General features: G+C 50.4%; 2 protein-coding genes across 2 annotated transcripts; one reads left to right on the forward strand and one right to left on the reverse strand.

Moving 5' to 3' along the window:
- Window positions 1-1,693: 1,693 nt before the first annotated feature.
- On the reverse strand, window positions 1,694-3,389 carry IUM83_13657 (php domain n-terminal region:php domain c-terminal region; the record flags this gene model as incomplete). Its single annotated transcript, XM_067938351.1, has 8 exons — window positions 1,694-1,972; window positions 2,046-2,120; window positions 2,190-2,234; window positions 2,302-2,388; window positions 2,451-2,618; window positions 2,702-3,008; window positions 3,136-3,169; window positions 3,296-3,389. The coding sequence occupies 8 exons, from the start codon at window positions 3,387-3,389 to the stop codon at window positions 1,694-1,696; spliced, it is 1,089 nt and encodes a 362-aa protein (XP_067797846.1).
- Window positions 3,390-3,624: 235 nt separating this feature from the next.
- On the forward strand, window positions 3,625-6,119 carry IUM83_13658 (LETM1 and EF-hand domain-containing protein 1; the record flags this gene model as incomplete). The annotated part of the gene is made up of 2 exons (XM_067938352.1): window positions 3,625-5,833; window positions 5,917-6,119. The coding sequence occupies 2 exons, from the start codon at window positions 3,625-3,627 to the stop codon at window positions 6,117-6,119; spliced, it is 2,412 nt and encodes an 803-aa protein (XP_067797946.1).
- Window positions 6,120-15,246: the final 9,127 nt, after the last annotated feature.

Consider the following 15,246-nt stretch of genomic DNA (forward strand, 5'->3'; position numbering starts at 1 on the left):
AACGGGTTGTGACGAACGGTATATTCAGTAGTGGAGCGGGTTGGGACGAACGGTATATTCAGTAGTGGAGCAAGCTGGCACAGCGAGCGGAACGGGTTGCGAGCAACGGTATGTTCAGTAGTGGAGCGAGCTGGCACAGCGAGCGTAACGGGTTGAGACGAAAGGATTGCCAAGTAGCGTAACGGGTTGCGCCGAACTGTAAACCCACCGGAGCGATGCGGAGGGGGCTATGACAAATAGTGGAGCGAGCTGGAACCGCGAGCGTAACCGCCTATGACTAACCACACACACCGCCGCGAAGCGGCGGCGATCAACTAGTCTACTACAACTAACAGAGTATCCTGTATGTTTGTCTGTAAGTCCGTCCGTTCTCTATCTTGGGGGCTTAGCCTGCCGTAGAGCATCGTCGGGGGAGCGCCCTTCCCGCCTGGCGACAGTGTATTAGTAGCCTACCCTATGGCATCCCACCATCCTTTTGACTGGCTAATCTATGCCCGATATTACAAAAATAGCCTTGCGTTATATTTATTCGTGCTGTGATAGGCTGAAATTGCCACCCCGCTAAAATTTCCGTTTTTGAATTCGAATTCGGGCGCGGCGGAGCGACGCAGGGCGCGGACGGCGGGCGCCGCTGCGAGCCCCACAGGACGCGAGCGCCGCACAGCGACGACGGTGCGCTGCGTGCGCGATATAGCAACCCGTATATGCGCCCTAAAGTCGATAAAGTTAATAGACGACGACCTTCTGGGCGTGAGCTAAATACATAATATATTATTACTGCTCTGTGATTGGCCGAAATCCTCTCTGTTAGAATATATTGCTATTCGGGGTGCCACACATTTCGCGATACAGCGCGCGAAATACAAGACGTGCGCTGGACAGGGGTGATCCCGGACCTTCAAGCACCTTCCACAGGACCTTCAAGCACGCAGGATCTTCAAGCATGTTGGACATTCGTGCACCGAACGCGATCGCGTAGTAGTAGAGCGAGCTGGAACAGCGAGCGTAACGGGCTGTGACAAACGGTATATCCAGTAGTGAAGCGAGCTGGCACAGCGAGCGTAACGGGTTACGATGAATGGTCCTTCAAGCGCGACCTGCGGGACCTTCAAGCACCGACCTGGCACAGCGAGCGTAACGGGTTGGGACGAACAGTATGGTAAGTAGTGGAGCGAGCTGGGACAGCGAGCGCAACGGGCTGCAATGAACGGTATGGTAAGTAGTGGCCTAGCGAACTGGCACAGCGAGTGTAACGGGTTGCGATAAATTGTCGATGAAGTACGCCGGACCTTCAAGCACTTCGGACCTGCAAGGCCGCAGGACCTACAAGTACCGAGCGCTATCCGTTGTAGTGGCGCGAGCTGGCACAGCGAGCGTAACGGGTTGTGACGAACGGTATATTCAGTAGTGGAGCGGGTTGGGACGAACGGTATATTCAGTAGTGGAGCAAGCTGGCACAGCGAGCGGAACGGGTTGCGAGCAACGGTATGTTCAGTAGTGGAGCGAGCTGGCACAGCGAGCGTAACGGGTTGAGACGAAAGGATTGCCAAGTAGCGTAACGGGTTGCGCCGAACTGTAAACCCACCGGAGCGATGCGGAGGGGGCTATGACAAATAGTGGAGCGAGCTGGAACCGCGAGCGTAACCGCCTATGACTAACCACACACACACCGCCGCGAAGCGGCGGCGATCGGCTAGTTCGTCACTATTTCAACCCCCATACCAAGTTCAGCCAGCGTCCGGCGAGCTAATTGCTCCTGCTCCTTCCAGATAAGCAAGTCCTCTGATCCAGGTGCATCAGGACTTGCTAGCTTGACGGCTTCTGCCATAGCCCGCAGCCGCTGTACCAGCGGTCGTTCCCACACATCTAGCGCGTGGGCAAGGAATCGGTCAACGTGGATACGAGGGAAGGGGATGGCACCTGGGGCACGCTCGGTCGTTGGATCAATGCCGTGGAAGTCCGAACCGCCCATCTGCAAAGAATGAACAGCATTGATGTTAGTTGTTGTCACTTGACGGTGCATTGGTCCCAGTATCTGGACGTACCTTCAGGAGACCGGATTCTTCCGCCAAGGAACCATACACGTCGATCTTGTTTGTGTCGTGATAAACCTCAATTCCCTGTTGACCGTATCACGTCATTAGATGACATGCTCCGTATATGAAACGATTAGTGCAGCAGCGGTGTACCTGAATTCCGAGCTTGGCGAGCTCCGGGACCAGCGTCAACGGGTTCTAGCGCATTGGTGAAAATGTTGGGAACCATCTACCCACACGAATATCAAAAACCAATCTAACCTACCTTGCAACACCATGGGTGTGCCAGAACAGAGACTCCACCTGCACTGGCAATAAGCTTGATGGCTTCTTCGGGCGGGAAATGCTCACCCTGGTGCAGATATAACGTTACTTGGGCACAATGCGTTCAAAGTACAATGCATATCGACACACCTCAACGTATGCTGGCCCGTCATTATGCAGGTATCGCGCAAACGCCTGGCGGAAGTTGGCGACATGACCGGCTTCCACGAGGGCTTCGGCAACGTGCGGTCTTCCAGGAGCCGCTTCACCGGCAATCTCCAGCACACGTTCCCACTTGAGCTTGATACCCATCGCCTCCTAAAAGAAGAAAAAAACACAAATCCATTAACTCAGTAACATCCATCCAAAACAGCGCCACAGTTTGTCGCCGCTCAACGTACCAGCTTCTTGAGCATGCCCTTGCCGCGCTTGTGTCTGCCCGTGCGGATCTTCAGCAGCTGCTTCTCCAGCTCGGCGCTGTTCGACCCTGGGTAGAAGTAGCCCAGGATGTGCAGGTTCTCGCCGCCTTTCACCTCGGCGCTGATCTCGACGCCTGGGAACACCAGCACGCCGAGCTTCTGCGCCGCGGCGAGCGCCTCGCCCACGCCGGCCATCGTGTCGTGGTCCGTGAGCGACATGTACGTGACGCCATTGGCCGCCGCCTTGGCGACCACCTCGCTGGGCTTGAGCTTGCCGTCGCTGCACACACTGTGGGCAGGGCAGCAACATTCCGACGGTCCACAACAGGTACAAGTACGTCAGCACGGCAACACCCCCAATAAAAAATAATAGTTTAAATATAATATAACATAGTTAGTTTATCTTCATGTCGCACCTGTGCAGGTGGAAGTCGCCGCACGCCGTGTCGCCTGCATCAGGAGAGTCACGGGCCACCACCGCCTCGTGAGCGGAATGGTCATCATTGGACGGGAACATGGCGTCGCTCAGCGCCTCGTAGGCCGCCGCTCCTTTCCTCCCGGCGAGCGAGCACTTACGGTTGAAGTTGGCCTGCAGGTTCACGGGCTTGCGCTTGGCGCTCTTCTTCTTCGTCTTCTTCTTGCGGTGGCCGCCCGCGGACGCCGACACCATCGCTCTTGCTAGCGCTCTGGCGCGTCAAACCACTTGATAGCCTTCCACAGGTCCTCCCATTCCCATTCCGACAGGTTTATCCGATTCCAAAGGTTGTCAAACCAAAAAAAAACAACTGTACTGAAATACCAACATTCCTGTTAAAACCGAATCGCACTTAGCAGGGACCTTAGTGGGTGAGAGACTTGCGAGCCACCGCATTTCCAGATCGGACGCCACCCCAACACCCGCCGCCATGCTGCGCTCGAGCCTGCGCAACGCCGCGCGCTCGCAGCGCCTGCTGCGCTACACGGGGGCTGTGCCTCCTCACGCCCAGGCCCCGTCGCGTCTGGCGCCGCTCGCCAGCGCAGCGCTCGAGTTCTCCGCCTTCTCGGCGCCTCGTCAGCCGCTAGCGACGTCACTGCAGCAGCTGCAGCTCCTGCCGCAGTATTCGCCGCTGCTGGCGCGCACGCAGACCCGCGGATACGCCGCGTTGCCCACCAAGCCGTCCACGCCGACCCCAGCGCCGACCCCAGCCGAGGCAGCAGCCATGAAGAAGAAGATCGCGGCCGCCAGGCGCCGCCGCAGCAAGATCCGCGTGCAGGAGGAGAAGCTCGAGTCGGCGCTGGAGAAGGGCGGCGAGCGCCGCATGATCCGCGTGCAGGACGTGGAGAAGGAGCTGCCCAAGGTGCCGGAGCACGCCGTGACGCTGCTCAAGCGCACGCCGCAGCTCACCATGCGCGGCGTCAAGGCCGTGGCCCACGCGCTGCAGGTGCTAGTGACGGACCCGGCCGCCGTCAAGGCCTGGCTCGTGGACATGAAGGCCAAGGCCAAGCACGAGCTCGACCACTACTGGCTCGGCACCAAGCTGCTGTACGCAGACGTGTCCACGTCCACCCGCATCCTGCGCCGCCTGCTGAAGGGCAACGCGCTCTCGCGCCGCGAGCGCAAGCAGCTGCAGCGCACCGTGGCCGACCTGCTGCGCCTCGTGCCGTTCGCGTTCTTTGTGATCGTCCCGTTCATGGAGCTGCTGCTGCCTGTGGCGCTCAAGGTGTTCCCCAACATGCTGCCCAGCACGTACAAGGACTCGTTCCAGCGCGAGGAGGACATGAAGCGCCAGCTGCAGCTGCGCGTGGCGCTGGCGGAGTTCCTTCAGGACACGGTGAAGGAGATCATGCAGGACACCCGCGACACGGAAGGCGTGTCCGAGGAGCGCAAGGCGACGGCCAGCGAGGTCATGAACTTCGTGGAGCGTGCGCAGCGTGGCGAGCCCTTGACGTCGGAGGAGACGCTCCAGGTGGCCAAGCTTTTCAACGACGAGCTGATGCTGGACAATATATCGCGGCCGCAGCTTGTGGGCATGTGCCGATTCATGGGCGTGCAACACTACGGCAACGACAACCTCCTTCGTTTCCAGCTGCGTAATCGTATCCGTCAGTTGAAGAAGGACGACCAGGACATCATTTGGGAGGGTCTGGACTCGCTTGACAAGGAAGAACTGCAGATGGCCTGCATGGAGCGTGGCATGCGCGCTACGGGGCTCACCAAGGCCGGTTACGTGCGTCAAATGCGCCAGTGGCTCGATCTGTCCATTAACAAGAATGTGCCGGCGTCTCTGCTCATCATGTCGCGAGCGCTGAACATTACTGCTGCGGACAACCTGGAGGAGGCACTGGCCACTTCGATGTCATCCATGGACGAGGAGGTGGTGACTGAGGTGGCGCTTGCGGCGAAAACGTCGACGGAGGAGACGCCTGAGATGCGCAAGCTGAAGCTTGACAGTATTCGTTACCAGAACGAAATGATTGCGGACGAAGAGAAGTTCCGTGACGAGGCCCAGAAGAAGGAGACTGAGGCCCAGAAGCAGGCTGAGACCGACGCTGCTGCGACCCAGGCTGCTGCTGCCGCCGCCGCGGAGACGCAGACTGAGGTGGAGCAGGTGATTGCTGACGTCATTATCGAGAAGGCGCATTCGCAGCCGGCTCCTGCATCGGGAACTCTGACTGGAGTGACAGAAACCAAGTTCGAAGAGGAGACGCCTGCCGTGCCGAAGACGATCGAGAATATCGTCAGTTTGGAGGAGCTGAGCGCTCTCGAGTCGCTTGCATTCAAGTCGCTGGTCGAGAAGGAACGGCAGACGGTTAGTCAGCTGAAGCAGAACAAGTACGACATGGATGTTGAGGGTCTGTTGGCGGCAGGCCGTATTGGTGCGCAAGCTGCCGAGAACAAAACCGCAGGTCGTATGATGAAGAAGCTCGAGTCGATGCTGTCCAACCTTGAGGTGCAAATCGAGGAGGTTGACCGTCACGTTGGTGACCGCCTCAACATCCTCGATCGTGATAGCGATGGTGTGCTTTCGGCCGAGGAGCTACGTGATGCCGTTATGACGATTCTGCGCAAGGCCAACACCCAGGAGGACGTGGAATGGGTCATTTCTCTCATTGACGAAGACAACGATGGCAAAAGTACGTTCCCTGCTTGGCATAGAAAGCCCATGGTTTGGAGGTTATCGTCAATACTAACGATTTGGTGTTTGTGTTATGTATAGTCGCGTTGGAGGAATTGGTGGCCTGGATTGCCAAGTGCCGCGAGAGCCTGGAAGCTACGGGCCGCATTGCTCTGCAGGAGCCAGTGGACGCCACCGCAGAAACGTCTGCGACAGCAGAAGCCGAAAAGGCCAAGGCGGATAAGGCAGAAAAGGCGAAGGTCAAGCGAGCAAACAGTCGTAAGAAGAAGGAGAAGGAGCAGTAGTCCTTATCAGAAATTGGTGCTTCCCAGAGTGATAGAGGATAGAAGTTGCTTTGCACGTTTATGCGCTGATACGCCCCTGACATCGCTTCAATCACCTCAATAGATGTATTGCCAACATCTTGGCTTATTAGAGGTTTGTAGTTGGTACATGCGAATACTGAGTGAACACTAGCAACCCATGGTTTGACTAATTGAATGTTGATGCTGATGAGTGTAACGTCAATCCTCGTGGACAAGTCGGTCATCGCAGCTTTCAGTTGCCAACGAAGAACTCCGATGCCTAGCAGCGTGGCGTCGTGCCTTAGTGTACCTTACAATGTTGACCACTGGGTAGCGAGAAGTTTCGACTGCGGACCACAGTCGTGTGCCATTCGAGAAGGGTCTTTGTACGCTTTTCGGAGACACGCACTCTACATGCAGTACATGCCTTTTTGCCCCACAACATTGATTAACATCGCACCCTACGGCGTGTGCAATGTTGTTGAATATTGTTAGATCTGAGAAAGTTGTGCGAGTTCAGCTTTGCACAAAGCTTTGGTCGGCTGTTCCGACAAATGGGCACAAACCAGAGCGCTGCGAATGTACTCTGGGGTTGTATACGAGGCCAATTTCTGTGTTTTCGGAGGTAGCTTCGCCGAGTACAATTTCGGTACGGTAAGTAAAGAACTCCAGTGCGCACGATATGGATGGAATCACCAGCCCATAAGAAGGATGCATTATATACACGTACAGCTACACACAAAGGTGGGATATGGTCTCTGTTCTCGCCGGAGAGTCATCAAAGCCCCGAAGTGGACACGCTGCGGAGGTGTGTAGTAGTAAGTGTTGACAAACGACATCGCATAATTTTCCAAACGGTACCTATGTGTGAATCAACACCAGTGCTGGAAAAGGTTGCTGGCACTGGTACAGCTTTTTTCTCTTTTGATTTTACCGTGACGAAGGAGCTATCTACAGTATTTGACCGCGTGAGTCAGTATTCTTGAAACCTCTTGCAATGTCGTAGGGAAGTTATTGTTACCAAGACAACATCTCACGGAGGTCGCCTCTCAATCAACTCGTTGTACATATTCGCTTCACTGCGTAGCGCTAAACGATCCTACCACGGCGGTGGCTGTCGACAACACCACGTTAGATAAAACGGAGCACCAGAACGATCTTCTTGTTCAGCCTCTTACTGGTGATATCGCGGATCTGCAGCGGCCATAGAACTTGGTGTAGATCGACATGGCCGCAGCTTGCTGTCCGAAGCTGGATGGTGATGTACTTCCTGTCTCGTTGGGTAGGCTGATGTGGCACGAAGATTGATCTAAATCGAGTTTATCAAGATGCACACGATCTGGCATCGCCTGAATGCGACCTACATGGAATTTGGAGGAAAGAGGTCGATCAGTCTTCAGTACTTCAGTACCGTGGCAGTGTGAACTAACGGGTTACCCCTTTGCAGTCGCTGATGCGGAAGTCGGTAGTCTTTATGTTGGAGCAGGCCCCAGCCACGTTAATGGACTTGCGCGCAGCCAGCGACCAGGCATTTTTGGACCGCTTCGTGGTCAGTTTATCTGCGCGCTCGTTAGCCGATTGGGAAGGAGGTGAGTGCCCTGACCAGTACCATGCCCTCGAAATGGAGGTCATAGCAAAGACGCGGGCTACACCCAAGTCTGCCACCAGTATCAAAGGCAAGACCGTTTGGCCACTACACTAAAGCTGGTTGCCCATAATATGAGCTTGAAATCTGGACGTCGATTCGGGCGAGTCGGAAGTTACCGCATCACTTATGGTGCTAGAGGGATCGTGTTCAGAGGATCGATTGGACAAAGTATTGTTCAGTGTCCTAATGTATTATTTCGCTAAAAAGTATCGCCCAAACGCTCAGTCAGTTGAAACCTATCGTATGAGTAGTAATTCTTAGAATATTACTCCGGCGTTTTTTTTTTCTAACGGTAATTTACCAACAAGAACGATTCTGGAACGTTCTTTCCAACCAGACGCTATTTCGTCGACAGGACCGCTAACCACGCTCTGGTGCGAAGGAGGCCTCCTCCACACCTCCGAGCACCACAGATAGCGACAATAACTATACACGTAATCGAGGGCCGTATCACACAAAGTCGATTGATCTTATGCGAAAAAAATACCATTAGCTTAGAGCTCATTTATAGCAGCTAACAACTTGGGCATCTTCTCATTAACAAAGTCATTCTTCTTTAGCCAATCGATGTATCCACAATCGAATGAATAAATCTGTTGGATAGTCTTCCCTTTGTGCTTTCCCCACGTCATTAGGAACGAGCCGTCATCATTAGTGAATTTGCTCTTAATAAACTCAGCAATCGCAGGGTTCGAATCAATTAGAATCTTTTGATTCAGCAGCCAACGACAGTAGCCTGGGTCAGAAGCATATACATCTTCAATAACCTTTCCTTTATGCTTACCAAACGTTAATGAACTCATGATTATTATCCAGTCTATCTATATAGATAGGCATCAGGAAATATTTGAAAAAATAATATTTAATTATGGGCATTCATGATCTTAGAAAAAGCAAATCAATCATTAGCATAACTATGAATAACTTCACAGATAGAGGAGTCTTACACTTACTCGTGTCCCAGGTTAGTATCGATATTAAAGTTAAGCAAATCGCTCGTGGGTCAGGTAAGACGCTCCTATTAGTCAAGACTAATGATGATAGAATTATGTTAAAGAAAGGCGATTATATAATTGTTCGATCCTACAAACGAGAACTTAGTTAGCAGAATATTCTAAAATCTCACCTGTGAGTCTATTAAACGTCATCTCGTTCTCGAATCCAACAAGAACTAACATATTGCAGCCTTGTGTCGAGGCGTTCGTCCCCATTACCTGGATACTCTGAGGAACATCCTTCTCGGTCAAACGTGACACATCGGCTACGAGGACACGGTTAGTCTGCTGCCAGGTTTGGTAGTCAATAAGGCCGTTCGATAACTCCTTTGTTTGGTCACCATTGATCGAGCCGAGCTTAGAGAACTCATTAATGAAATCTTGGAAATCATAGTCATAGCTGATATCAAACACTTGCTGACTACCAATACGTACATTGAAATTACGAATCGACGAACCAGGCTGGACGGTCCAAGGAGCGCTATCGAAGCAACTTTGGAATTGCTGAATGGTAGAGGCATTGAAGTTGCCTGAAGAGGTCTCCGCGAATGGAAGTAGAGCAACTACCTTAGCGTTTTTCAGGCTTGCCGACAGCTGTAGGTCAAACGCAGTATTTAGCTGAATAGAAGATACACCAGTGCCAGCTCGCTGGTAAAACCACTGCGCGTAGTAGTCCATATATCTGATAGTCTTGTTAGGCTTACTGATGATAGCTTGGGGGTTCTCAAGATCAAGGAACGGAACATAGAGACGGGTAGTCGTGAATGGGAAGTATGTAGAATCAATAGTAGGCTCCAGGGAGTTTGTAATCGCACCCCATGCAACCGAGATTTGGCCTGCGGTCGTAGCATTAAACACACCTGAGTTCGGAGCAGAGCCAGCAGCAGATGCTACCATAATAGGACAGCTCTGACCCGAAACAAGTGTAGTTGATGATAGAGTCATTGACTTAGTCGCACCAAGTGTGATGACGGACGCACCCTGATTCACTCGGAAACGAAGCTTGATCTGGGGGTTAGCCATGAGGTCCAACTCCTTGAAAATCGGGTGAAGATCGACGAGTTTGATCTTAAGCAAAAGTTCCACGTTCCTGCAACAGCACCTGCAGCAGTTGAACCAGGTACAAAAGCACCACGTCCAAACTGGTTAGCGATCGTATTAGCAGCACCCGATGCGATAGTAGCCCATCCGTTCGTGTTCTGACCACCAGCTACTGGAGGGTTGCTTAGAAGACGCTTGACGAATCCATCATTTACAGGGTACGAAGCAGCGCCGGTAGAAGACGTCCCAAGAGCTGGAGTAATATCCGCAGCAGTAGCGCTGTAGCCATCACCATAGAGACTACTGGCACCAGATGTGAATAACAACGAGCCCGAGCTATCAGGGAAAAGGAAATCTTCTGCACCATGCTTATTTACATAGTCGAGCGAAGTCTCCGCCTGAGCTCGTAGGTTGTTAGCAAATAATTTGTACTCACTCATGCTAATGACAGACTTACCATTGAGCTCGAGAGACATACCATCGATAACATTCCAAACACCACATTTAAGACCAACAGATAGACGGTTGGCTACAGATGCAAGTGTAGTACTTGCGTGGGTGTTCTTCATGCTAACTTTGTACGGGATTACAACGTACGCATCGCGAAGGCATGCGAAACCCTCCGCCCCATTGAGCTGAGCAGTAGCATCGATTGTAATAACGCCATTCGCGTATGAACCCTGATTTAGATCGATCACATACGGAACGCGCTTGCGTGAACTGACCTTGACGGCCGGGTCGCTCTTCAGCGAAAACTGATATAGAAATTGATCGGCGAGTTGAGTTTCCGACATACTTGTTGAGAGCACTTATATAGCTCTCGATATAGGATCTACGAAAAATAATTAAATGAACTTAGTCAAACCAGTCTCCTCTGATCACGATTTAATATCTTTAGCGAAGCAGCTGGATATCCATCTTGATCACATCTATGAGTCGAATGAGATCAAATCGGCTCTCCCAAGGAAAGGATCATTTCTGATTCTACTACGCAAGCCAGACCAGCATGTAGGGCATTGGACAGCGGTCCATGATCATGAATACTACGACTCAATGGGAGAAGGCCCACCAACAAGCTATAGTATCAGCAAATATAGCGAAATTCAAACCCAATCCGCTCATGGAGAATATTGCGGCATATGGTGTATCCTTTGGTTATATGCAAAGCAGCATAATCACATGGATATCTTCAAACGATTTTATAATTTAAATATCGTTGTGCTTTAAAAATCTGAGTTAAATATACTACGATCATGTACCGTGAACTTATCATCTCAAGCGGTGTCCCCGCACATAAGCTACGTAAAGCTGTCAAATCTGGCAAGCTATCGCTTACAGCAGCCGAGCTGGCTGGAACAGGCGCCAAATTACACTTGCACCCTGAATCTCACGAGAAGGCGTTAAAAGCCAAAAAGAGCGGTCGTGGCGTCCGGCTTCACATCACGAAGCATGAAATTAAGAAAGGCTACAAGAAGGCTCGGGGAGGCTCTATCTGGAGTAAGATTTGGTCGGGAATCAAGTCTGGTTTCAAATTCGCCAAAGACTCAGGACTACTAAGTAAGGCTGCTGATGCTGCCATTCCAGCTCTTGCTACCGCAGTTGGTGCTCATGAAGCTTCTGTTCCTGTTAGAGCAGGTCTAAAGTCTCTTACCGGAATCGGTGTAGACAATTATGATAGTGATGAGGAAGGAGGTCGCGTTAGTTTCGCAGATGTCAAGCGACATGCGGGCAATGCCCTCCGATATGCTAAGACAAAGGGGATCATCACTGACGTCATCGATGAGGGCGAGCGTTTCCTACACTCTAAGGCAACCAAGCCTGAACATCACGAGCTCATCAGCAGTGTCCGCAAGGGTATCAAGCATCGCTTTGGAGTAGGTCTAGCACCTAAGCGAAAAGCCAAGTTTTCGAAGGGTTCCCCTGAAGCTAAGGCTCATATGGCTCAGATTCGTTCTATGCGTAAAAACAAGACCGGGGGATCTTTCACTATGTGATCGTACTAAGAAGAAAAAAACTTATTTTTTTAGCTTCGTTTCTTACGCAGTAGAAGCATGATATTAACGCTGTTATCACGAAATTTCACTGGTTGATTGTTCTGGTTCCATATCGAGAGGGTAATGCTCGCCCGAGGGCCATCATGCGTCTGGCACCAAGTTTCATGCGATGGGAAGTACGGAATCTGCTGACCTATACCAGCATTTCCTTTATCAAAACAGGCCATCGTATCTCCCGAAATCACGAAGTCATTCCTGATAAGATCACACCAAACTATGTAGCTCGTAGAAGGGCTGATAGCTGGAATGGTATTGCTCAGAAGACTCGTAGAAGTCGTCTGAGATGCACTTGGATATGTTCCTGTTGTAAAGCCAAGAATCGAACCAAAATTGGCATTATTGATGATCAAACGCGGAACTCGTGTCGTCGTTGGGAGACCAGTTCCCGTTGTCGAATACAGACCCGTTGCTGGTCGCGTGTATCCAGTTGGAAGCGATGTGGGCGTAGCTGAGCAATCAAGCTGGCACGCATAATAGGTTGAATTCTCTTCGATCTGAATGTAGAAAATATTGTTTCCATTACTATCAATCAGATACGCTCCAGCTGCGACCAGCGCCGTTTGTATGTTTCGGTTGATATCGGAGTACAAGTAGTATCCGTCTTGGAGATTGACACTAATAGTAGAAGTGGTAGCAGCAGTAGGCACTTCAATCGCGAAACTGGTGTTAGCGAATTGCCCTGAATCGATGTTGAACTCGGAGTTGTACAGTGAAATCGATTGAATCGAAGCCTCGACATCTTGGAAATTACAAGCTGAGCCTGGAAATTGATATCGCCAGGTATTATTCAAGCCGTTTTGGACTAAGTTAGTATTATCAATCTTGACGAAACTACTCATATTTGTTATATAATCCGACTAATAGTTTTCGCCAATTTTAATCAATTGATCAAAGTTGTACCTGATTTGACCCTTTACAGAGTCAATGAACAACATCTGACCCTTACCACGCCCGATAGCACGATTGTAGTAGTGCATTATGCCTTCCTCCGTGAGACCAGGGATGTTGAAATCGGTTATTAGCAGCTTTAGATCGCGACGAGAGTTAGCCCTCAGTATCGCTACATACTCAGTATTCAAACGAATCATCTTATCAGTACCAAACCAGCTGTGGCTCAGAAATATCGTACTCAACTTATGATGGCGACCTCTCGTGAAATAATGACTGAAAACGTTCTTCTGTAGACTCTTATCGTTTGAATAATCATCGATGATGACAAGTTCGGGTTTGCTGCCTGGAGTGTGTCTGATGGCGTCGACTTGCGGAGGCGTCTCATGAAACGTGATGAATCCTTCCAATTTGTCCTTGAGATAGTCGTACAGCTCTTGATGAGGATTCCTCGCGATGATGTGAAGATGACTGAAAACATGAGGTGAATGCTTTAGAATATGAAAAACCAGGTTGTTCTTGCCTGAGAACGATGGGCCAAGGATGACCATTCTGAATAGCTTTTTGATACCAAGCTCTTTGATATCACCTTCCGACTCAGCCTTGTATTTCTTAGGTAGAGAACCTCCATAGTCAGGAATAAGCGGGATTAGAGACTTTGTCTCGTGGCTCGCGCCACTTGACTTCAGTCTAATAGAGCTCATGATTAAGAAAATCGTTCGACGTATATAAGAGAGGCTAAAAATGACAGGATTTAGTTATCCGCCACCATTATTCATTTCTAATTGCTATAACCCAGCATTCTACCTCTCGCTTGATCAGACGGGATACTTGACATATGCATACGCCTAAACACTATATCTCGGTATTAATGATTATCGACTGAGCTATATTACGGGCATAACAGCTGGAACAGCTATTCCTGGAGTAGCTCTTGTCGTTGCTCCAGATGGATCACTCAGCGGATTAGGAGCACTAAGTTGCTCAAGTCTAACTGTTAACGGTGCAGCAGTGTCATCGGCGCCAAGCTACGTCATCGGTATTACACCTGGCACTGCAGCATTATCGAAATCACTGGTACTTGATGCATCGGGCAATATCACTGGTATCAATTCGCTATCATCTGCAAACCTTACTGGGGCCATCCAAACCGCAGCCCAGCCTAATATCACTTCCGTTGGTACGCTAACCGGTCTTACGGTGAGTGGAAACATTAGTGGCACTCTGAGTACATCATCTCAGCCTAATATCACTTCCGTTGGTACGCTAACCGGTCTTACGGTGAGTGGAAACATTAGTGGTACTCTGAGTACATCATATCAGCCTAATATCACTTCCGTTGGTACGCTAACCGGTCTTACGGTGAGTGGAAACATTAATGGTACTTTAAATACATCGGCTCAACCTAATATGACTTCCGTTGGTTTGCTAACTGGTCTTACGGTGAGTGGAAATATCAGTGGTACTCTGAGTACATCATCTCATCCTAATATTACATCGCTTGGTACTTTAACGGGTCTTACCGTGAGTGGCAATATCAGTGGTACTCTGAGTACATCATCTCAGCCTAATATTACGTCTCTTGGCACTCTAACTGGAATAAGTTGCTCTGGTAACATTAGCGGAACCTTAACAACTGCTAGTCAGCCTAATATTACGGCTCTTGGCACTCTTACCTCGCTTGCAATTTCTAAAAATATCACGATTGGTGGCACAGCTGCAGCATATTATCCGTCCTGGGGAATCAATGGTATCCAGCACAATTCAATATCAACGACCTACTTAATCAATTCGTCAGGCACCTTCGCTAGTGCTGTCGTTACCAGCTTTGCTCAGCCTACTATTGGTGGTTTTTCATCAACAACCGTTACAAATGGAGCAACTGTATATATCGATAATTGTCCTGCTCCTGGTACGGCGATGACGATCACGAATGCATACAGCCTATGGATCAATGCTGGAAAAGTACTACTTGGAGATACAACAGCTTCGAGTTCTACCACTACTGGAGCTTTAGTCATTTCTGGTGGCCTTGGAATAGGCGGCTCATTCAATTTAGCGGGATCCATTGCTGGAGCAACCACTATTGCAGCATCTGGCATTGTAACCTTATCGAATACAACATTTTCAACAAGTCCTAATTTTGGTTGTTTAGTAGCTAGCGGTGGTATTGGGGCTAGGAACCTCTTCGTCGGTCTTTCGACAACTCTAGCTTCGTGGACTACCCAAGGTCCTCAAATTGCTACTCTGTCGCAAACCTATACCAATTCAAGCACTGCTGCTTCTGGCACAGCTGCATCTGCTGTAATGAATAGTTTTGCCGCTTGCACCATTGCTGCAAGTAATACTGGCGTTATCACTAGCCGAGCGGCTACATTGTATATCGCTGGCCCTCCAGCTGCTGGAAGCGACATGACTCTGACCAATACGCATTCTTTATGGATACCCAGTGGTTCAACTTATATGAGTGGAGCTATCTCCGCTACATCACAAGCCACGGG

This window comes from Phytophthora cinnamomi (genome assembly GCF_018691715.1).
Source record: "Phytophthora cinnamomi strain GKB4 chromosome Unknown Contig12, whole genome shotgun sequence".
Lineage (NCBI taxonomy): Eukaryota > Oomycota > Peronosporomycetes > Peronosporales > Peronosporaceae > Phytophthora > Phytophthora cinnamomi.